The sequence below is a fragment of the Festucalex cinctus genome, chromosome 18 (assembly GCF_051991245.1).
Source record: "Festucalex cinctus isolate MCC-2025b chromosome 18, RoL_Fcin_1.0, whole genome shotgun sequence".
Lineage (NCBI taxonomy): Eukaryota > Metazoa > Chordata > Actinopteri > Syngnathiformes > Syngnathidae > Festucalex > Festucalex cinctus.
In genome coordinates, this window is record NC_135428.1 from 5,983,499 (window position 1) to 6,007,924 (window position 24,426).

Sequence of the window (24,426 nt, forward strand, 5' to 3'; positions counted from 1 at the left end):
AATGAATTAACACATACACAGGGGCACTATTGCTAAATACTACTATTGAACGAGTCATTAGCCCAAATTAAACGATGTCTCATAAAATGTATCCCACAGCGCCTGGAAAGTGTACTGTCTGCTCTGCTCGACCCCCCCCAGGCTGCACACACTTAGCGGGAGGTCCATAATGGTCTGCTGTATTAAGCGCCATGCTCAGGTCTCCTCTGGATTGTGAGCTGGTCTCATTTTAATCGTGAGCCACTGTGAACAACGGAAGACCACATCGGTTATGCATGATATTTTCATGACGGCCTACCAGCGGGTTCCCTGCTTGGATGCGTGACTCGGTAGTAGACTGCCACCTGGTGGTACAATGTTAATACGTAAGGTACATAAAGGAATATGGGAGGGAAATACTGGAAGACTATAGTGGTCCTTAAATTATCCTATTTTTTAATATTGTTTACATGGCAGGTGCGAATGTCAAACAAAGTCAAATTCATTCATATAGTCCTGAATTATAAAAACATCTCGGATCGCGTCACACGTCCACAGTTGACAAATAACAACTCAATCCCCTGATCTAAACTCCTCGAGATGGAAAGGAAAACCTCAAAAAGCCAAGAAAAAAAAACAAAACATTTACTCATGTCACTTTTACCACAAAATCGTATTTTATTATCAATATTTTCATTTGATTTTTTGTCTTCAAGAAGAGTAACGACCACCGTTAGCAATGTTGCAGTGCTATAGCACCCTCTATTGACAATATCGTATTATTAGATCTCATCATCTTGTTTAACTACAGTAAATACAGACCTATAAAAAAAAAAAAAAAGTAAATATTTTTAGTATTGCGTTTCATGTTGTCAGTGTCTGTCTCGTTTCGTATGATCTTGTACACCTGTGCTTGTCATGCCACAACCTGCCCAGGTGGCCCTTGTTGTCTAATTAGTTGGCGCATTGTTTCCTGCTTTTGTTTGAGTCTTTGTCGGTCCATTGTCATTTCCACGTTTTGCCAATTCATCGTCATGCCATTTGGTTTTGCTTGGATTTAGGACTTTGTTGTTTTTGTTGTTTCCTGTCAGCACCTCGTGCACCACCTTGTTTTTGTTTAATTAATAAAACCCTTTTGTTTACCTCGGCCTCCCCATTCTACTTCTCTGCTCGGGTTCACAACCACAGTCAACCTGACAGTATTTATTATTATTATTTTTTCCATATTTAAAAATATTGTTTTATTTATGTAACTTAATATTTTATTTCACTCGTTAGCTCAGGTCAACGTTATTTACTGACTGCAGTACGAAATAAAGAGTTATTAAAAATGTGAAATGATCACATTCTCAGCTTGGTCCAGTGAATGAACTCTTGCTGAATTCCATGTAAATGCACATCCTACCCTATAATTAAGACATGGTTTGATTAAGTTTTGTTGTTGTTGTAATAATCAATCATTTGTACTCATGCAACAAGTGTGATGCATGGTTGTTTTTGTACGGTTTGACTTATGTTATGCAGCTACTGCATGTACAGGACTGTCTCAGAAAATTTGAATATTGTGGTAAAGTCCATTATTTTCTGTAATGCAATTAAATAAGCAAAAAAAAAAAAATGCCATACATTCTGGAATCATTACAAATCAACTGAAATATTGCAAGCATTGTTTTAATATTGCTGATTATGGCTTTTTTTTTTTTTACTTGGTCTGAGGAAATATTCTAATATTTTGAGATAAGATATTTGGCTGAAAATGCCATAATCAGCAATATTAAAACAATAAAAAATAAAAGGCTTGCAATATTTCAGTTGATTAGTAATGAATCCAGAATGTATGGCATTTTATGGACTTTACCACAATATTCTCATTTTCTGAGACAGTCCTGTATCCCATTTGTTGTTGCACGACTAACTTCAGTAAGATTCCTCTGGTGGTTATAGTCAGAAAGGAGACACGTGTATTGGACAGGCAGTTTATTTACAAAGAGCAGATCCAGACACGCAAACAAAATACAGTAATATTGGCAAGTTGACAAAGAAAGCTCGATGGTCGGAATTTGTGTCGAACACATTTCAACAAAAGCCCCCTTTCCCCCCCCTCAAGGTCTGCTACTGAGTTAGGGCATCAAAAATACAGAAAAATCAAGTGATCACCTTCTGTCATAAGCAATTTAAGTTTATAAAAATATCACCATGGCGATCCACAGATTCACAGAGTCGGACCTTGGAAAGACATATTTACAATATCCTCAAAGGAAAAGATGAACAGTGCAGAGGGAGATCCCAAAAGGCAAAGCTTGAGCAATTCAAGGTCTCTAAATTGACACCTCTTAATCTTTTTTTTTTTTCTTTCATTAGTCCTGTAAAGACCAGACACACAAATCAGTCAAAGGGCAGTTGATATAATCTGTGAAACATTTTTTATACATGTTTGTACAGCATACAAAGAGTCTGTCTTGAGTTGTAATATATACAAAGGCCAAGTAAATATGCCAGCCAGACATATGTCAAAAGACCATTACTGTATCTAAAATATAACCAGACAATATTACAAATAAAATAAAAAATAAATACACAGATGTTATTAATAGGTTGATTAGTTGTTTTAATTGCGAGTCACATGTCCTCCATCTATGTTTTGCAAACACGTGACATTAGACTCCATACAAGAAGCACTATTGTTCTCAATTTATTGCATGTATGTGTGGCTTTTGGTATGATTCTGACGCATAACTTAAAGGCCAACATAGAGCACGTTAATTGGTACACCTGCACAAGATGGATTGATTGCATTTTGAAGCCGATGCAAACTGTAGTTGGGGGGGGCTTATATCCAGTTGTAGTTATCATAATTCATGTAGCTACAGTATATACAGTGCCTTGCGAAAGTGTCATCATCAGGGAACTTCTGGAGTCAGTTGGCTGCACTGAGAGAAAAGGGGGTGAATGATATTTGTAGAAAAAGTTTAAAATATATAAATTTTGTTCTACTTCACGATTGTGTCCCATTTGGTGTTGGTTCTTCCTAACATGATAATAATAATAATAATAATAATAATAATAATAATAATAATAAATATGATTGAAGTATGAAATGTGACAAAAGGTCAAAAAGGTCAAGGGGGCTAAAACTTTCGCAAGGCATTATAACTACTAAATTAACATTAAAATTGTGTATACTTTGCATCAATGTTATAGTTTGTTATCAAGGGCATTTATTTAAAAAAAAAAATTCAAAGACTTTGTTCATTATTTTATGTGGATCATACAGCTGCTTATCTCTATATGGACACATGACGTTACCCAGGAGTACTTTAGCATTCTGAAGCCGGCATCAAATTTTCATCAACAAGATTATGAAACACTGTGACTGGTTAGAAGAGGTAGTCAAATGGTGGTCTGGCGGCTCAGGTGACAAGTGACTTAGATGCGCTCTCAGCGACGGCCGGAGATCTCACCTCTTAGTTGTTGTGAAGTGGCGCCAACGTGAACATAATGACAGGACGACAGCTTTAGTATCGAGAATGTGCCTGCCAGTGCTGAAGGAGAAGAGGACAGAATTGGAGCGGATGCTTTTATAACCACCACGTCAACAAAATGCATTCTGCTGTGATGGTGAAATCATGGAGACAAATGGAGTGATGCATTTAAAATAATGTAGAACGTGAACAGTGTCATTTGAGGACCAACCTCTCTCAATCAACTACAGAAGTCAATCACTGTTAAGTTTTAATTTGTCTTACCATAATGAATGATGTGATGCTTCCACATGTGTTCTTTGCACCACATGCAACATGATCCAGAGGAAATGAAAGGGAGAAATTCAATGATTCTCATCTAGTTCCCTCCAGCAGAATGTGAAATAATTTCAATAAAATATAGCGTTCACACGTATGTTAGCCCGAGTATTTATTCCGCTTATTTTTTACATCTCTTCACTTCATTGACCTCTTTAAATTTCCACGTATGACATTCGATTTACAGTGTTCCCATTTTAGCGTGGTCCAAAAAGTCACGCCAACCGGACTTATATTTTTCTCATTCCACTTACTTACAGTTTTTGCACAATTTAACATTTTATATACCGTATTTTCCGCACTATAAGGCGCACCTTCAATGAATGACATATTTTAAAACTTTTTCCATTTATAAGTTGCTACAGTAGAGGCTGGGGTTACGTTATGCATCCATTAGATGGTGCTGCGCTAAAGGGAACGTCAACAAAACAGGTCAGTCAAACTTTATTAATAGATTACAAACCAGCTTTCTGACAACTCCATTCACTCCCAAAATGAATAAACAGCTGTTTTATTATTTTCTCTGATGTAAAGTATTAGCATTAACTAGCGATCCAAGATGGCGGGATCTTCTGCGCATGCGCGTCACCGATCGTGCAGGGTCACCGATAGCGTCTTGACAGCGAGACCTGTTGCGGCTCAATATTGATCCATATATAAGGCGCATGGTCAGCTTTTGAAAAAAAAATGAAGGCTTTTAGGTGTGCCTTATAGTGCGGAAAATACGGTATATATACCAAAAAAAATAAAAATAAAAATCCCCATTCATTTTCAATATAAGAGACATTCAATTTTCAGTCAGCATTCCACTCCATTCCATACCACTCATTATCATTCTTAGATGTTTGATACTGCCGTGGTGGTGCAGTTGGTAAAGTGCAGTGACCAAGGGGTTGCGGGTTTGAATCCCAACTCCCACTGTAGATTGTAAATGTGTCCATTTCCACAAGACACAAATATATGAGCTAAATATTATATCATGCATTACTTAATCACATAAATATAGATTAATCCCATAAAATCGGCATTCATCTTCAATGACAGCTTTCAATGTTATGCCGCATTATTCCATAAATGAGTGTTGTGTAGGAGACCAGCGTTCGTATCCAGTTACAGCAGCAGATTTAAGTCCAAGTTCAATTTCATATAATAAACATTGTCCAGTTATTAACATCCATTCTATTCAATGTCATTTCACATTATTATAAATCTCCCACAAGCATTCAAATATTAGCATTCAGCTTTCAGCATTCCCTCACAATTTCTCCAGAAATTGCGCATCTAGTTGGACTGCAGTTTGATTTTAAAGTTGTCATAATTCAGTAATTTATTTAACTTTTATGCGAAATACATTTTGATTGAATCATAAAAATTGATACATTGTTGATGAACAATTCCAAACTAATACCTAATAATAGTTCTTATTTAGATGGTACTTTGAGAAGTAAAAGTTTGCCAACAACTGTCATGGTGGATAAGAGATCCGTAACCCTTGTATTTAAATATACAGTACCAATTGTTCTCCATTGCTTGCCGCTGATGGGAAATGGTGACGGGAAGATGAGTGGTGAGTGCCCCCTTGTGGTGAAACATGAGATGGCAAGCCAGACAAGCGGGGGGATGATTCAGGACAGCACGCTGGTATTTTGCGAGTCCACGGCTTGCATGGCCACCACATCATCTGTACTTACTCCTCTGTCATAAACCGGGTTGTCGAAGGCGGGCTCCTCGGCCATGTTGTCGTACGGCGGCGCCGATGTTGGCATGCGGACAGACTTCCCTTGGAGTCTGAACGAAAACAAGGGAGCATCATGTAATGCGCGTTCATTCGCAAAGGTCATGCGTCAAATGTGGAGTACAACTGCTTACTTTGTGGCGCAAACATAAATCCCAAGAACAACCACCAAGATAATTGCAGTCGGAATAAAGACGGCGAGGGTAATATTGGTTCCCTCAATGCCATAATCGGTATTGACAACTGTGGGTCAGAACACACACACACACACACACACACACAAATAAAATTATATATATCACAAAACTAATAGTGACGTATTGTTGTAGCCACATTTCAAAGCATAACTCACCGTCCAGCTTGTGTTCATTCACATATCGACTCGAGGAAGCTGCAAAGAGACAATTAGTCAGCGTTGGCGCCTTTTTGTTGTTGTTGTGAGACAAACCGCACGTCGCACTCAAAAAAAAAATCTTGTTTTTTGCAGCAAGAAAATCAATAGCTCATGAAAATTGTGAGCTCGAAAGCGTCTCTTGTTCACCTCGACAAGCAGGTGGCGTGCTGTTCCACTGTGACGGATGTCCGGGGATGCAGTAGATTGTGGCCGGGCCCTGCAGCTCATAGCCCGGGTGGCAGGAGAAGGTCAGCATCTCGCCCGCTTGGTAAAAGGCCTTTTCGGAACTTTGCGCACTGGTGGAGGGGGCACCGGGGTTCCTGCATGGCTCGTACTTTTCAGCTGAAGACAAATATTTGTGAGTACGACTGTAATCCTTCGCAAGAGATGGGGAGCGGGTTGACAGGAAGTTGTAGGTCTTAGTTAGCATTTACAGAGCTGTAAAAAACAGGCGTTGTTGACAACTTTCACTTTGAGAAACAATATTTACGTCAGTAAATACAATGAGTAACACAATATTTAGCTTACGAAGACACTTGGGCAGCCGGTCACTCCACTTGGGTTTGGCCGAGTCTCGGTTGTAGCAGGTAAGGAGGCTGCTGCCCGACAGGATGTAACCTTTATGACAGAAAAACTGCACGGACGATCCAACAGCAAAGCGGGTGCCCGTGTTCACTCGCCGACTGTGCTCCACATTTCCAGGGTCCGGACATGTCACCACTGGGGGGGGAAGAAATATTATGAGTTAGCTCTTAAAGGCCCAGTCTGCCGGTTTGACTCTGGAAAAGGCACTTTTTAAATACAGGATTTAAACCAACAAACTACTTCTCAATTTACAGATCAGGGCTTGTCTTCGTTTCTGGTGGTGATTTTGTCTTAAACCCCCCCACACCGCCAGCCTGTATTTTGCCATTTTGTGTTTTTTTATGTAAAAAGCGGGACGTTTCTGTGGAAAGACAGTGTTTACACCCCTCCAGCCAATTGCAGAGCGGGGGGGGTGGCGCGTCGCAAACGGGGCCGGGCGAATTTGCCGGCTGCGTGACGTCACTCCCGCGGCAATTTGACAGCACGCACGGATTTTTTTTCCCACTCACTCATTCACACATGTAAGCTTCTGTGAGTGAGTGAGTGAGTGAGTGAGTGAGTGAAAAAAAATAAATAAATAAAAATCCGTGCGTGCTGTCAAATTGCCGCGGGAGTGACGTCACGCAGCCGGCAAATTCGCCCGGCCCCGTTTGCGACGCGTCACCCCCCCACTCTGCGATTGGCTGGAGGGGTGTAAACACTGTCTTTCTACAGAAACGTCCCGCTGTTTACAAAACAAACACAAAATGGCAAAATACAGGCTGGGGGTGTGGGGGGTTTAGGACAAAATCACCACCAGAAATGAAGACAAGCCCTGATCTGTAAATTGAGAAGTAGTTTGTTTGTTTAAATCCTGTAAAGCGGGACGTTTCTGTGGAAAGACAGTGTTTACACCCCTCCAGCCAATCGCAGAGCGGGGGGGCGTGTCGCAAACGGGGACGGGCGAATTTGCCGGCTGCCTGACGTCACTCCCGCGGCAATTTGACAGCACGCACGGATTATTTTTTTCCACTCACTCATTCACACATGTAAGCTTCTGTGAGTGAGTGAGTGAGTGAGTGAAAAAAAAAATCCGTACGTGTTTTTCCACAGAAACGTCCCGCTTTTTACAAAACAAACACAAAATGGCAAAATGCAGGCTGGGGGGGCGGGGATTTAGGACAAAATCACCACCAGAAATGAAGACGAGCCCTGGTCTGTAAATTGAGAAGTAGTTTAAATCCTGTATTTATTAGTGTACACGGTGCTATAAATCTGTCCGAAAACACGTCTTTCATGAAATAAGCCCAATAAAAATTGTGAGACAGAGCACTGAAAAGGAACATGAACTGATGTCACCTTAGATATAATCAAAAATAAAGTTCTAGTTGTGACACATCTGACATTCATTACACGGCGGTGTCAGGGTGTTCCTCACCTTCCTGACACCTCGGCACATCGCCGCTCCAACTGAGATCCCACTGGCACATGAGGATCTCGGAGCCCACCATCTCAAATCCAGGGTAGCACTGGTACGTGACCACGGTGCCGTGGATGAGGTCGGGGTGCGACGTGCTCTTCCAGCCGTTGGCGATCTCCGGCAGCTCGGAGCAGGTGTCGTTCCTCGGCACCTCTGGGGACATTGGTGATGAAATAATGCAGTGTGCCGGGTGGATGATGAATAATTGTGTGAATGCATTGAGATATTATGCTGGAGAAGGTACAACAAATGCTGTTGTCGTCTTTTCCTACTTGATACAAATGAGCCTACAAGCATTTCCACTTAATTCCGAGTAACAGTGGGACCAAATTTAATATCGCAATGTAACTTTTTTTTTTTTTTTTTCATACGTTTTTGATCATAACCTTCCCTTTTCCCTCACTCCTGAAAAAAAAAATACTGGATCTTTTGAGTTTAGAATATAGTTTCCATGAAATTTGAGTTGTTGTCAGCTATTGTATTTCCTTTACTTAAAAAAAAGTTTTCTTGAGTTACACGATTTACATCAATAATTCACAAATATTCTTTAGGTTTTTGTGGCAATATGTGCATTGTTGTACACTTGCTATTTTTAATTAATTAAATTAAACCCTATATTAGCCCATGTTTTAAAGCAAACATGGTGAAGCAGCATTTAGCTGTTATGCTGCACGTAAATAGAATACGTTGTTATAAGTTGCTATAAACCAATGAAAAGATCATAGAAATTAATTTCAGCAGGATAGAAACATCTTTTGTATTATCAGATCATATAATGATAATTGAAATAATAATATATGTCAAGGTTCACCAATTCCGGTCCTGCAGGTTTTTGATGTTTCCGCCCACTAGCACACCTGATTCATATAATCAGCTCATCAGCATGACTGATAACGATCCTGATCTTTAGCGTCAGGTGTGTTGGTAGGCGGAAGCATCTAAAACCTGCAGGACTCCGGACCTCGAGGACCAGAATTGGTGTACCCTGATATACTCTCATTCCCTTACCTAGTTAGAATCGATCAGTGAATCGATAAAGAATTGGATTGATACTATCGATAATGGAATAGGAATCACTAAATTAATTTTGATTCATTTCGGTCCTTATTTTATTCTGTGGTTTGTTAACAGCTGCTCTAATTTGACTAAAGATCATCATGATAGCATTTACCCTGGGCAAAAACATCTCTCAGAAATGACGTACTATTTCATTGCTAGGTCCAGAGATGACAAACAGTAAAATACTTTGTAAATTCTTTGTAAAGGAAGAGAGGCGTGCTTCTTAAAGGATGAAAAAAAAAAAAATCAAATCATGTAACAGCAGGTGATACAAAAGCAAGGGTTTCTATGAGAACAAAACAAGAGCCGTTTTGGGACGCAAATGTAAACAAAGGCTTGAGATGTTTGCCGGGAGGAACGCAGCAGGCTGCTTGGCACCAGTTGATGCACAATGGCGCATGGCAAAAGAACACAAAGCGTCAAGGCAAAGCAGCCCACAATTAAGTGTACCCAATTATTGTGTTCCTGTTTGTCTCTGTTATCGAACGCAGCGCACCTGTGTTGAGCCAGACAAACAGAGCTACAGCAAAGAAACAATGCAACAACAAAAAATATCCAGATCTTTCCTCCTGAATTACATGCACACGAATTGGGTTTCTCCTCGCGCATTTAAATCTTACCAAAAAAGTGGACCACAAAGCCATTGTTGTAGCCGTAGATATTGGTCGCAGGATCAGACTGAAACTGTATGGTGACATCCGCCATGGACGTGTAGAGCTTGAAGTGAGGACGTTTGCCACTGTACTGGCCAAGAATGTTTGCCGACAGGTCATCACCGTCGTAGAAGGTCAGGAGGTCATTTTTCCCCAAGTTGAGTCTACGATACACATGGAAAAGCTAATTAGTGCTGCTTTTGCGTTTTGTTGGCTGTGATTAGCTTTGGCCAACAATGTTAGCTGCTATTTCTCTACATATCTATTTTTCTTTGAAGTTGACAACACTTTGGTGGTGGGTTTACGTACAGTCACTCATTTTCATGAGCAGACCCCTGATAATTGATTTGCCAAACTACGGCCCGAGGGCCATTTGCGACCCGCCGTCCATTTTTTCACTGGCCCGCGACATATGCTAAAAATTTGCATTTGACAGTTCAAATAAAATAAAACAAAAATGTTTGGAGATGGTCAAAGTAAGAAGGGAGGGAGTCGAAAAACAGGTGCCATGAAAGGTTATTTTAGTTGACTAAAACTAATGTAAAAACTAAAACCAAAATAAAAAAAAACAATTATTGTTACCGAAATAAAATAAAAATGAAACTAACTGAAACTACATTTTATGTTTACAAAACTAACTAAAATAAAACTATAATTATTGCAAAAATGTCCTTCGTTTTAGTCTTTGGGAATTAATTTAATGCATGAGCCTTTGGGGATGATTTTAAATGTGATTTTTAGTAGATTTATTGTGATATAAACCGGAATAATGACGTTTGAAAGTATGTCACACAGAAGTGACGCCATCTAGCAGCAGCCAATAGAAAAACACCTTCAGATGACTTTACTCCCATGGTATTTTTTAAATTTTGCGCACAAGTAATACACATTTAAAAAAAAAAAAAAACTAATACTGAAACTAACAAACTAAACTAGAACTAAGCATTTTTTTAAAGAACTAAACTAATAAAACTTAACAGAACCACCCTGAAAACTAATAAAAATGAACTAAAATGAAACATTCCAAAACTATAATAACCCTACTGCCATATGACAAACAAATTGATTTATATACTGTAGCATTTGTCTAAATATGCAAAAGCACAAATAATTTATTTGTACAATTTTTAGGACTAAACACAATTTCTCCTCATAACATGATGTGGCCCTCGCGTCCTTCTGATTTTCTGTATGTGGCCCTCAAATGAAAAAGTTTGGACACCCCTGATGTAGGCTTTATTGTAACCGACAACACAGCTGCTCTCCTTCGCCCCCTACGTGTCGGGGGGGGAGATGGAACATACCAAATGACGGGGGGTGTGTGGACCAAACCACTACAAAGTGTGTCTATAGAGATCACACCACACCCTGTGCTTAGACGTGGTCTGAATAGGCGTAAATTGAGAATGACTTTCTGTAAGTCTGTGTGACAATGTTTTTATTTTTGACTTTATCACCTGTCACTTTTTTTTTTTAATAAAGAATATAAAAAAAAGTCAATGTCACATGTTGGTTAGTTAGTGAGTTGATCACCCTCACAGCTGACACTCATGACAAAATAATTCTGGGAATATTTGGATCTCCTGTGTAAAACAGCTGAATTCGTTAACTCCCGGGCTAATTAGGGTGAGACGATAAACAGACTTCATCAGTTCCGCTTCTCATTTTAAGCCCCCCAAAACAAATTGAAAGAATAATTAATACGATTAGTTTAAAGCGGGCTGGGTTGAACAAAAAAACGCTCACCTCTAAATCAAAAATGACAAGCGGATTTAGTTCAAAAAGTATATTGTCGTCACACCAACATATCAAGTCATGATAAAGAGCCTATCATGGCATTGATTTGCTCAAGCAAACACAAAGAAGAAAAAGAAATTGTGAACAAGCTTACAACAAATTGACGGAGGCCATTTAAAATAAAAATAAAAATCTGTACATTCATTCATTTTTAGTAAGAAAATAAGTAAAAGAGAGTTTCTGGAAATCAATTATTATCTTTTAGCTGTCGTTTAGATTAACTCATTTACTCCCAATAACGTATAAATACGTTCTATTTCAAATATTATTGTGTTCCCAACGATGCATTTATACGTGTTGGCTTTGATGCATCCCCTGAACTGAAGAGAATGCTTGAAGCAATGGTAGTGATTACAAAAACTGCCAGCAGATGGCAGCAGAGTATAAGAGACCAAAGAGCTCCTTTCCCCACTATTTTAAACAGATTTATGAATAATGATGAAACTTAGCCATATCCTAATGCTAATTGCTGCAAAATGGAAACAGGTAGAAATGTACTTTTTTTTTCCTGATGAAAGAAGAGGCTCTAATCTTTCTTTTGGTAGATTCCATGTTTTTATAGCAATAGGGCACAATATTCTATGGGCCTTGCAAAATCAGTCAAAATCTAGTCAAACAGTGAAAATGTCCTGGGAATGAGTGAGTTAAGGGGAGATACAAATTACACTCTGCCAAATATTACGTTTTGGTCATTCATTTTGTGGCAGATGGTAGTTAAATATTTACTTAGAAATTAAAATGAATAATTTAAATACATAAGAATATTTCCAGTAATAATTGGTTAAGATTTCCATGATTTTTTTGCTGACTTTGTTTAGATTAGATTTCATTTTGGTTCACGTGGTGATGTGAGTTGAATGATTTAATATTAAGTGTGATATTCGGAAGGAAAACCGACTCCTCCACATTCCTATTCACAGTTTCAACCACATCACTTCTCATCTCCTTTCAAACACCCACTTCAGCTTGTTTCATCGACGTTAGGGGAACAATTTTGGAAAAAGTGACTTTGCATTTAAATACTAATAAATAATACATATTTCCTGTCCTCCAGAATTTTAATGCAGCCTTCAGCGAAAACCTGCACCAAGTACAGCAATTGAGAAGAACCAATCAATTATTCGCATGCCGTATGGATTCATGGATGTGTATATCCCAAGGCATAAGGTCAAGCTAAAAAAATTAATGAAAACATAAATAAATAAATAAAACAGGAAAAAAAAAAGGAAAAACAGTTATATGTGAAAATATTGCGAAATATGCTGGAGGTTGCATATGTCAGCGAGCCATTGTTACTTTATACTAGGGGTGTGAATTGCCTCGTACCTGACGATTCGATTCGTATCACGATTCACAGGTCACGATTCGATTCGATACCGATTAATCCCGATACGAATTTATAAGTCGATTGTTGCGATTTTTTTTCATTTAAATTTAGAAAATACTAATCAGTAAGCTTGTAGTGTAAGATTTATATGAAAATGTATTATTTATTTATCTGAAATTTCAGTCTTATAGAGGTTGTAATCTGTTTCATGTTTGAACAGCATTAAAATAAAATATTAAGGCTTAATGTTCCATTCATATAACATTCTTCCATGCTCAAGGTGTGAATCCTAACCCGAAGTCAGACGTTTTGTTGAATATTTTTCCATTAAAAATGGGAGTTTAAAAATCGATTCACACACACACAAAAAAAAAAAAAAAAAAAAAAAGGCAATATGATAAGACGTTGAATCGGTAAGACTACCGAATGAACAATTCTGAGTTCTTAAAAAAAAAAAAAAAAAAAAAAAATCGATTTTTTTTTTATTGAATCGATTCGAGAATCGCGCGATGTAGTATCGCGATATATCGCCGAATCGATTTTTTTTTAACACCCCTACTTTATACCATCAATATTGAATAAAGTGATGTCGTTCCTTCTGCATTTTTCTTTTTTTTTTTTTATTATCTCCTCACTTCACACTTTCATTCAGTTCAAGCTCTTTCCTGACCACAGCCAATGTGAACAAGGCTTACAACGCACAATGGAACCTTATCAAGCCCCCAAAGGCCTCACAACAATCAGACCACCCCGGACAATGCGCATCTTTCAGTTAACCATCTTATCAACTGTGATTGGCTTCAACATATGGCAGGGGTATTTGGTGTATTTCTTCTTTTCTTCACATGCACCAAAACATGTTTCTTTGTTTTGTTTTGTTTTTTTTAGCATCATTCTCAGTCTACATTCATTTAGAGTAGAGTTGTAATTTAATACTTCACGTGCTAAATCATTTGAATGGTGCACTGTCATTGCCATAGCAACGCCAAATCACCTACTTTAGTGGTCCAAAATACTGTTGAAACAACCAGTACACCTTATTGTGATTTTTATATTGTACAATAATCAATTCAATGCAAAACAATGGATTGTGTTTCTTTAGATGTAAGGTTGTTTAAAAAACAAACAAAAACAAAACAAAAGAGTCGTTCCAATTTTTGACCAATATTGGGTTAGTTTTGACTCATTATTATTCACATGATCATATCAAGGGTCAAGTTTTCATTTTTACATTACATGTATCACTATAAATACCCTTTTTTACCCTTTTATTCAAGATTTGATTTATTTTTTTTTTATTTTATTTTAGCAGTAGATAGTAAGATGTAGGGCTGGGCAATAAATCAAATTAATTCGATTAATTAAATTATTGAAAATTTTCTAAATCGTGAAATCATATTTTGTCTTCTGGATTATTAAAAGCTGTTGGATGGGTAGTTTACAAGACACGTTTACAATAGCTAGCAACTAATTAAGAATCAGAATACATTATTGTTGTCAGAACATTTTGCACAGGAATTATTTTTAAAATAAATGAAACCTTTAATTAAGTTTGTTGGGTTTTTAGGTTCAAATCGATTACAATCGTAATGACTGGAAGAAAAAAATCAAGATTTTATTTTTTGACTGCATTGCCCAGCCCTCGTAAGATGGTCCTTATTTTTGCTTCAAAGTTGTCAGTTTAAATGTGTTTGTCACAGTTTCACACCGGCATCCTAAACTCAAGCAAAAATGTCATTTTAACCTTTTTTTTCTCCAGTCTAATCTAGAAGCTTTCAGAGAACAAGACTCAAGTAACAACACCGCTGCCTTGTCATTTGCCCCATCATTTTGATAGCTCTTTAAATTGTCACCTCAGTCAGACAAATCACCGTCATCGTGGTTTTGCAATTCCAAACAACACGGACACAAGCTGGGAAAGCAAAAGTGCCCTTCAGCCGAGAGACGTACATCATCATTCAATTGTTAAACACTACCAGCCACTGAACTCAACTGAATGTCTTGACTGATACCTTTTCAACAAATTTCATGCTCTCACGACAATTTATCATGCTAACCCAATTTTCTAAATGTTTATCTTAAGGAATATTTTTTTTTTCAAAACGTAAAATCTCATTTTGAATAACAAGCATCCAAAAGAATCTAACTTGCTTTCAGTGTCATGCTTTTGAAAATCATAATTGCTCTCATATTTGACGGCTAAATTGCTGGCTTCTATTTTCAAATGAAGCTTGGAGGTTACAGTGTAGTGGTGCCAACCTCCACATGAGGGCTCCCCAAACCTAATATGTGCAATGGAAACCTTTTTTTTTTTTTTTTTTTTAACAGTTCCCTATTGTGGAATACAACGTGAAACATTTTCTTAAACCTTGTGCAGGTGCAGATCAGCTGCAACCTCTCGTCTGCCGCCATTGCTAATTAGTGAGGAGCCAGCCCTCCTGTTTGGCCTAAATTAATCAGTGCTCATTATGCACGCTGCTCCTCTGTCATTTCCAGCGCAAGCACGGTGATGAATGATAATTTGGAAAATGTTCTCATTACTGTGGGGAGGTGTGGACTAGCCCCCCCCCTCTCGTTTTAATAATGAGACAGCACTCATTGACGAGCTTTTGTCAAGTCAACACGCGTGACAGGAGCAAACAAATTTGACAAAAAAATTAAAAAAAAAAGCCACCCGCTAATTTTCTCTTTGTTGTAAAGATAAGCAAACACTGTTAAGGTCAAGCATCGGCAACCTTGAGAGCTCTGTATGGAAATCATCAGCTCACCTCATATTCAACTTATTTACTTTTCAGATTTTTTTTTTTTTCTCCACCAAGGTGAAGTGATTGACTTTGAACATTCGATATCAATCAGTCGCGATTGCAACATTTGAATGAAATGCAAGACTCTCTGAAGTCATTTGAGTTGAATCAAATGTTATCTTGTAATGTACATTTGATCTGTGGGCTTGATATGGAGAACATTATTGACATTAACAGTCGCTGTATTCATTGGAAGTGAGGAAGGAAGAAAGTAGAAAATTCACCCTTGTCCCTTGCATCTACATCACAAAAAAAATCATTGACCGTTATATTAACACATTCATTGCCAGACCAGCAAAAAAAATGCATCATTTGACGTCTTTCTCCGTCAATGGCAGTGAATGAGTTAAACATGGTAAAAATCAATGAAGCAATTATAAATTGTTGCTATAATGTACAGCAGGGGTGTCCAAACTTTTTCCTCTGAGGGCCACAGAGAGAAAAATAGAAAGCTGCAAGGGCCACTTTGATTTTTTTTTTAAAGTTATTTATTAACACATTCATTCCCAGACCAGCAAAAAAATGCATCATTTGACGTCTTTTTCCGTCAATGGCAGTGAATTAGTTAACAATAGAACATTATAAATTGCCCTTAATTGTCAATTGTATTTACGGATGACCTGTAATTGATTGGAAAAGGTCAATGGTGTTTTCAAAAACATATACCGGGGCACCCACAAACCAAATGCAGATAAGTGCTATAGAAAATGGAGATGAGAATTTTAATTCTATATACACGCGTATAGTATACAAATTTGGCTCATGTGTCTGCCCACACAGTAAGTGTGAAATTAAACAATCAAGAAAATCTCTTGTGAGTTAACTATTTTTTTGAAACAGAGTCTGCAACGTGCCCTGTTGTCGAACCCATTTATTGTGTATGTGCTGTGTCACCCTCAAACACACCTTCAAATATAGAAATATGTTCAATTCGAGAGCGTGCTGACATCACATGGCACATCTAAAAGGTGAGAAGTTGGTTGAGTGATTTCAGAGTGCTAACAATAGACCAAGCCACAACAAAAGCCTCACTTTTATATCCTGGTTGCTTGCTATGAAATCACATCCAAATATGGACAAGATCGCAACCTGGGCACTGTTGTCCTTGCGGTGAAAATTTGCCATTTTCAAATGATGGCCATCACGAATGGTTTTACGGATTAGCATTGTCAGCATTAGCTTCTATTAATTAGTAGCTTAGCAAGGGTGACCAGCTTTTCAAAATTAAAAAGCGGGTCACGACAATTTTACTGAAAATCTAATATACAAGAAATTCTCACTAGTTATTAGGCCTATTTATTAAAAAAAAAAAAAAAATCACAGTCAAACTGGTGAGCAGTGGTTGTGTGATTACTTTAGCTAATGCTAACCGCTATCTTGGTTGACAGTTCAACAGTGCGAAACAACAAGCTGGCCTGTGCCACAAGAAACGCTCAGGTCGTGTTCTGTCCGACCTGCGAGCATAAAGCTAGCAGGACTACATTTCCCATGATTCTTAGAAAAAGAAGCAGGATGTAGTTCTGGAATAACAAAAACATGGGACGCATGCTAGCAATTTGATGCGGATGAGAATGAGAACGTAAATGTAAGAGTAAATAAAGATTTTAAACACATTTTTAATTAGTTTATGGTCTGACTAGTTATGACAACTGTGCGATTGACATATAAATAGCCCCCAAAATGGGCTTGTTTACTTGTTCGTGTGTTGTTTACGCAAGTAAAAGTGATACAAAACAATGAGGCTGGCGAAATCCACCGGGACACAACGTTCTAAAGTGAGATTGTCTCTGTTGAACCTCAACTGTCTAAACTTTGTTATAAAGTGCAATATAAGTGATACTTTGACATCATTTATGTAAAGATTGGCTTTTCTCTCCAGACTGTGGGATATGGATAATTGGTGACAATCAAAATAACTTCAGATATGGGTTTTAACGATGAATGGGCTTTCACTTGTAAAATGTTTTTCTACCTTCCTACACACTGACATCTGAAAAATTGGAGGTTCAGTAATTTTGCTCAAGGATACGTTGACAGGGCTGAGACCCTCAACCTTCGTGACAAACGCCAACCACTCTATCGTTTGCGGCCCCAATTCTCTTGTACGTGGAATTTTAAACATGAAAACTGAAAATAACATTTGAAGCTAATATTCGTCAACCTTCTCAAAACGCTGCGAAGATTAGGGCTGGGTATTGCCGCCAACCTCACGATACGATACGTATCACGATACAGGGATCACGATACGATACGTATCGCGATACAATGTATCCCAATACATGGTCTTAAAGGCGATACGTATCCCGATATTTTACACACACCAGGAAAATTTACTAATAGGCATGAGCAAAAATATCAAAGTATTAAAATGACAGATCTGAAATGTGCTTATTTAAAATATTTGGGGAAATAAAAACAGCATTTTTTTTCATGTAACACATTCAATTTCGTTTTTTTTAAACAAAATATCGGAAAATTGGTACATTAAGACACGTGCCATGTTCAGTTTATAAGTAAATAAATGTTGATATTTTTTCTTAGCCAAGACAGTGTCCAATCACCGGTGAGCTATTTTTTGCATTAATTGAAGGCAATTAACTTAAAAAACGATGCTGTTTTTTATTTTTTTGGTACAATGCAAGCTGCAAAGGCAAACATTAACTGCCTATTTAAAGCTAAAGAGCAATATCGATTCTGACGCCTGCGTTTTGATACGTGTACTGTAATGAGGCCTGCAACGATATATTGCCGTATCGATTTTTTGGGCACACCCCCTAGCGAAGATATTTACTTCGACTTAATTTATGCATTAAGCTAAATTTTATTTGCGAAATGTGAATATGTACATCATTGTAGTCGTAATGCAGGAAATGCTTCAATGTGCACATGACTAGCATGCCCAATAACCAACAATAGCCTGTGATAGGGATTGTCTGCGAGTCAATTTTTTTACAGCCTGCGGCAGCATTCCCGCTGGTTTAAATTTAACCTCCCCGTGCCCTCGTGTGTGCAAGCGCTTCAGGCAATAACATCATCACTTATACATTTTTTATTTTATTTTTTGCCTTATATGCCTGCACAAAACGAGAATCATTCTGATGAAAAATCACTTGATTTTTTTTTCTTTGCTCGTGGGGTGAAGGAATATGAGGAGCACGTTTTTAGGACGTGCTCTTTAAACATTGGTAATATCTCATTGACGGGAAACTGTTAGCGGGGACGTTAGCCTAAAAAGTAATATAGGTGAAGGAGAAACAATGTGGCGCCCGCGCTGATGTCTAATGTTGACATCTGTGTGCATGTGTGTTGAGTTCCAGTTGGGAGGGCCGGATAAGTGGCTCAGGGTAGTTCACTTGCCAGAGCATATTCATTTCAAAGCCAACTCTGAGACACACCAGGGAAGTGCGAGCAGGAAGGCTTACTGGCTAATCTGGTCGGAGAACGTGCTGGAAGCGAGGCAGAATGCTTAATGTAGAGGATGGAAAAAAAAATAAAAAATCTAATTAGCGACTGCAACTACAGAAACACTTTCCCATGTGCCTGTCATGGCGTGGGCGAGAGAGAAAGCGAAACGGAAGAGATGGCATGCGCTTGTGTCTGGAGATGCTTTATTTAACGTCTTGAGGTCAGCGTGACCTCCGAGCCCTTTACGTGCGAGTTTCCGCTCGTACACCTGGGTGCAGCGCCTTACACTTGAATATCGAGCATGATCCTCTTGTCCTCTTCCACATGGATGCCCCAGATGCAGTCCTGCCCCTTGTCGTAGGCCTCGGGCCAATTAGGAGACAACACCACGCCGGCAGAGTCGGTAATCTCGCCGCTGCAAACAGCTGCAATAAAAGACGGACAAAGCTTTTAAAAACGATAATACTACAGTTGATGTAAACACCTCAATAGTATGTCAAGTAATGTCAATTTTAACTCATTCACTCCCAGCCATTTTTAAGGCTCTATTACTATAAAAACATGGAACCTACCAAAAGAAAAATGTGTCTCTTCTTTCATCAGGGAAAAAATACAAATGTACGGTATATTTTTTATCTGTTTTTATGTTTTGTAGCAATTAGCATTAGATTTAGCTAAGTTTCATCATTATTCACAAACCTGTTGAAAATACTGGGAAAAAGAGCTTGTTGCAACATGGACCTGGTTGATCTCTTATACTTTGCTGCCACCTGATGGCCGTTTTTTTTTTTTTTTTGTAATAACTACCATCGCTTTAAGCGACCACTTCAGGTCAGAAACTGCATCAAAGCCTTCATACAAAAACTCTAGCAAACAAAAACCTAAAAAAACGTAGAAATACGTTTTTTGGGAGTGAATGAGTTAATAACGTGAAAAAGAACAAAATTTCAATTTAGTTCAGGCTCTTTTCTTTGTTTCTTTTTATTTCAATAAACCCGAAAAATTCTTAAAAAAAACGCTGATTAACATTCAGTGTATTTTTTCCCCCACATACAGCATAAAGAGAGGAAAAATCCAAAATTCAATAAAATATTGAAAAATAAATAATGGAAAAAGAAAAACGGCGAACATGCGAATCCAGGTGTGCCAAACTGTGAATACGCAGGGCGCATGTATAGTTTTTAAGTTGTAATATTACCAATCACCACTAGATGGCAGGCATTGCTTAGCTACAACGTGAGCAGGCTTAATCTTTTTTTTTTTTTTTTTTTTGCAGATTTGGAATGATATGCTGGACAAACAAACTTAAAACCCCTCATTAGTCGGGCAATTTTGCCGAAAACAACGAACAAAAAAGGTGCACCATAAGTTTGTAGCAGTTCCTGAACCATTTGGATAATCGGCATAATATTTTTTTCTTTTTTATGATTATATTTTTTATTTTTTTTTATTTTGTAGGAATATTTGCCCACCGGATGGCCGTACGCATGATAACGGGTTTAATATTAAAAATTTGAGCTAATTGATTTTTGTGAAAATTCACAAAATGTGTTCTTGGCACTTAATGTTATGTGCCGTGCTTGAATATTAATTTTTATGCAAGAGCCCTTTTCACTGTTTGCTTCAAAAAACCTTTGTTGTTGGGTTATAATAGTGGATCTTTTATACACTGAGAAATGTATCATCAAAAATAAAATATCCACTGGCACTGGGGCGAAATCTCATAAGTCACAATTCGGCAAATTTTAGATTTTTAAAAACATGTGCCGGTATACTTTTGGTCAGAACACGCATTTGGGTGTCATTTTTATGAATTATTGACCTGACCTAAAGTGTTGAAAATAGCTTGTCTCTTTGATGATGCAATAATAACTGTTTTAAAAACATGTTGTTTTTGGGGTCTCCTGAAAAGTGACAATTTTGAAGATACAAGGTTTTGGCCTGACACCAGCAATATAATAAAGGCATGTATTTCACACATGCTTGTTTTTTTTTATTTTTTATTTTTTATTTTTTTATTTTTTATTTTTTTTTATCCATATCTGATATTTCAATTTTTTCATACATCTAATTAGGATGTGTCTTTGTGGTCACAGTAGTATTGATGACAAATTCAAGCATTAAGTTAGCTGCCCTAGCATATTTGAGAAAATGGAATTTAACTCAATTTCAACTACAATTGCACTATTATCTATGTCAAGTACGATTTGTTATTGTAGGTTTTGATCACAGTACAGTATGAACTTAAACCGTAAAATCTATTTTTGCAAAATGCATTTATATTAATAAAAAGAATCCTATTAAAGCTTTAAACTGAAGTAAAACATGAGAATCATACAGGCTACTTCATATAAGGGGAAAAAACATTCCACTCGTGACAGGGTGACTGTGACCCCAGGGGGTGCAATTTTTTTTTTTTTTTTTTTTCTTCTCTTGTTTTCTCGGGCTGAGCTTTACGGGAGAGTGTTTCAATTTTGCTGTGTTGCAAAATGAGCATGAACCTTGCAGTGGCTTGCGATAAGGTCAGTGTGTAGATTGAAAAAGCAAAGCTTATGGTATGTTTATATATATATATATATATATATATATATATGTATATATTGTTGTTCTCCTCTATTCTGTGGGTTAATTTATTTTTTATTTAAATCCTGCAAAGACGAATCACAAAACGAAAGCTTCGGGTCATCCAGTCGATTGTGTGCAATTTAACTGCCTCAGAATGAGTCAAAAAAAAAAAAAAAAAGATTCAATCAGATAGCTCACCCCGACAGGCCGGCTCGGTCTCATTCCACTGAGCGTTTTCGGCGTCCACGCACTCGATGACCACGGAGCCTTGCTCCAGCGTGTAACCGGGGTCACACGAGAACTCCACCACAGCCCCGACGTTATACGTGGAGTCGCTGCTGCTGAAATTGCCGTACTTCACAAAAGGCTCGTAGCACATTCCTTTTGCAAAAGCTAAAATGAATAAATAAATAAATCACAGTGACAAGTGAGTAGCGTACGTGAGCGTTTTACTGGCGAACTGCACAATAAACTCGCCTTCATATCTGATGGCTGCCCCAGTGGAGGTCAGCGTCCCGTCTGTGGTAAACTCCACAAACAGATAACGTCCCGTGCTCAGCACTCCCTCGATGGGCAAATACTCCACCTCATAGGAGTCATACACCGGAGGGGAGTCAATATTGTTGCCGTTCTTAATCAGCAGTCTAAAAAAGGGATGACGAAAATAGATGCAAGTTACCCTTGAGATGAATAAAAGATGTGGAGCTGTGATAATGTTGTCTGCCACCTCAAAATGAGGTGAACGGTCATGTGTGTGATGATAGCAATTTATGCTTTCTACTTCTCACTTCTCTCTGTTTGTACCGTTTATATATTCGCAAGGCAGAACATAAATGGGAATGTTTTTAAACAGGTGTTAAGACCTTGACTTTTTTGGTGATTACTTTTCATAAGCCACCATAAAAGGGTATAAAGTGACGTACTGTATGTACAAAAAGAACGGGAATTGGACAGTGGTTAAGATGGAATGAATATGATAATAAATATTAAGAGGAGAAAGTACGCTGTTCCTCGTTCTTTTTTATTTTTTATTTTTTGACTATTTTTTAACCAACTTTCCAAAATTTGCATGAAAATCTCACAGTTTTGCACTTATAGCAAGGCACTACCTGATTACACCGGGGAACACAGTTTTTGTTGGATTAGGTATGTTTTTTAAACTAACATTTCGGTGTGGATTCCAAAACTGACCTCAGTTTTTCACATCAAATTTTTTTTCAGCTAAAGGTAACGTATTTTTATTACGAAAAATACTTTAAATAAATGTGTATGTTAATAATGAAAACAAAAACTAAGATAGAATAGTTACAAGCTTGGAAAACTATATTATGTATATATATATATATATATATATATATATATATATATATATATATATATATATATATATCATGTGACTTTTAGCCGTAGTTGTAGAATTGCTTTACGTACGCAAAAAAATGAAAAGATTTTTTTTCGAACTGAAGGTATGCTTTTTTGTGTGTGTAGATCACGTTTTGTGTGCGTAGATCGGGTTTTGTGTACGTAGATCGGGTTTTGTGTACGTAGATCGGGTTTTGTGTACGTAGATCACACGTTTTGTGTACGTAGATCGGGTTTCGTGTAGATCGGGTTTTGTGTACGTAGATCAGGTTTTGTGTACGTAGATCACACGTTTCTGTACGTAGATCCGGTTTTGTGTATGCAGATCAGGTTTTGTGTACGTAGATCACACTTTTTGTGTACGTACATCGGGTTTTGTGTATGTAGATCAGGTTTTGTGTAGGTAGATCAAACGTTTTGTGTACGTAGATCGGGTTTTGTGTACGTAGATCTGGTTTTGTGTACGTAGATCAGGTTTTGTGTGCGGAGATCTGGTTTTGTGTACGTAGATCAGGTTTTGTGTACGTAGATCACACGTTTAGTGTACGTAGATCAGGTTTTGTGTACGTAGATCAGGTTTTGTGTACGTAGATCAGGTTTTGTGTACGTAGATCACACGTTTAGTGTACGTAGATCAGGTTTAGTGTACGTAGATCAGGTTTTGTGTACATAGATCACGTTGTGTACACATAGATCACGTTTTTTGGGGGTTTACGGGGGTTTGGCATGATTCTAACTCCATAGTAATTACCAAGACTGCTATGTTTCTCAGAAAAGTGTGTGCGATGTTATGTAGGCATGCGTGAACTGAAGCGTGTGTGAGTGCTTTATCCACCTATCATCGTCCTCTGCCAGAGCCACCTTCTCAAAGTGAATGTGTAGCCGTTGGTCCTGGGGGGCCTCCAGGACCCAGTGGCATGTCAGGTTGTTGCTGTAGTTACCAGGAAATCCAGGAGAAACAATGCGACCATAGGTGGCGTTTTTGATCATTCCGCCACAGGATGCTGGATGAGGATGCGTGGAAAGGACCAAATGAGGCACAGTAATCACACAAACTGGGAGGTTTTGGAGGAACGTCTTGATAAACCACCAGCAGACATTGAAAGGTTCACAGGTAATGGAGGACTGTGTGTGAGAGATTTGTTAAAATGGCAGCCGCATTGGCAGTATCGTTTGAGAGCAGCTGCGCGCCGGCATGGAGTAAGTCAGGATTTGGTAGATGAGCTTTTCACCAGCAGGACAGGGGAAAGCCATGCAACCCAGTTCTAATTAAGGCAGCCAGGTGCTAAGTGCCTCCAGACAATAACTGTCCGTGCTGCTAATCGTATGAAAACACATTCATTTGGCCCCGCATTGTACAGTAATCAAACCAGTCGAAAACAACCGAGCCAACACCTTTTGTTAATCAGAATCATTTGTTCTCTTAAGCGAGAAAAGATGCTAATGAGCAGGAATTTCACAAAAAGCAATTTCACTGGTTTTAAACGAAATACGTATATACA

General features: G+C 38.0%; 1 protein-coding gene across 4 annotated transcripts in view; it reads right to left on the reverse strand.

The window, feature by feature from the left end:
• Positions 1-1,941: 1,941 nt before the first annotated feature.
• LOC144006413 (seizure protein 6 homolog) overlaps positions 1,942-24,426 on the reverse strand; it is a 108,381-nt gene continuing 85,896 nt past the window's right edge. The window contains exons 6-18 of one of the 4 annotated variants that reach the window (XR_013279807.1): positions 23,760-23,928; positions 22,040-22,206; positions 21,761-21,955; positions 19,284-19,422; positions 9,632-9,828; positions 7,911-8,105; positions 6,437-6,628; positions 6,056-6,250; positions 5,867-5,905; positions 5,649-5,757; positions 5,471-5,567; positions 3,441-3,521; positions 1,942-2,342 (exon numbers count right to left, since the gene is read on the reverse strand). Coding sequence is in view for 2 of the 4 variants with exons in the window: in XM_077505249.1 (XP_077361375.1) it covers positions 5,405-5,567; positions 5,649-5,757; positions 5,867-5,905; positions 6,056-6,250; positions 6,437-6,628; positions 7,911-8,105; positions 9,632-9,828; positions 19,284-19,422; positions 21,761-21,955; positions 22,040-22,206; positions 23,760-23,928 (1,760 nt within the window). In the remaining 2 variants the exon portion in view is untranslated. Of the gene's footprint in view, positions 5,568-5,648; positions 5,758-5,866; positions 5,906-6,055; positions 6,251-6,436; positions 6,629-7,910; positions 8,106-9,631; positions 9,829-19,283; positions 19,423-21,760; positions 21,956-22,039; positions 22,207-23,759; positions 23,929-24,426 lie in introns of all 4 variants that reach the window. The other 3 variants (XR_013279806.1, XM_077505250.1, XM_077505249.1) reach the window with 3 other exon arrangements.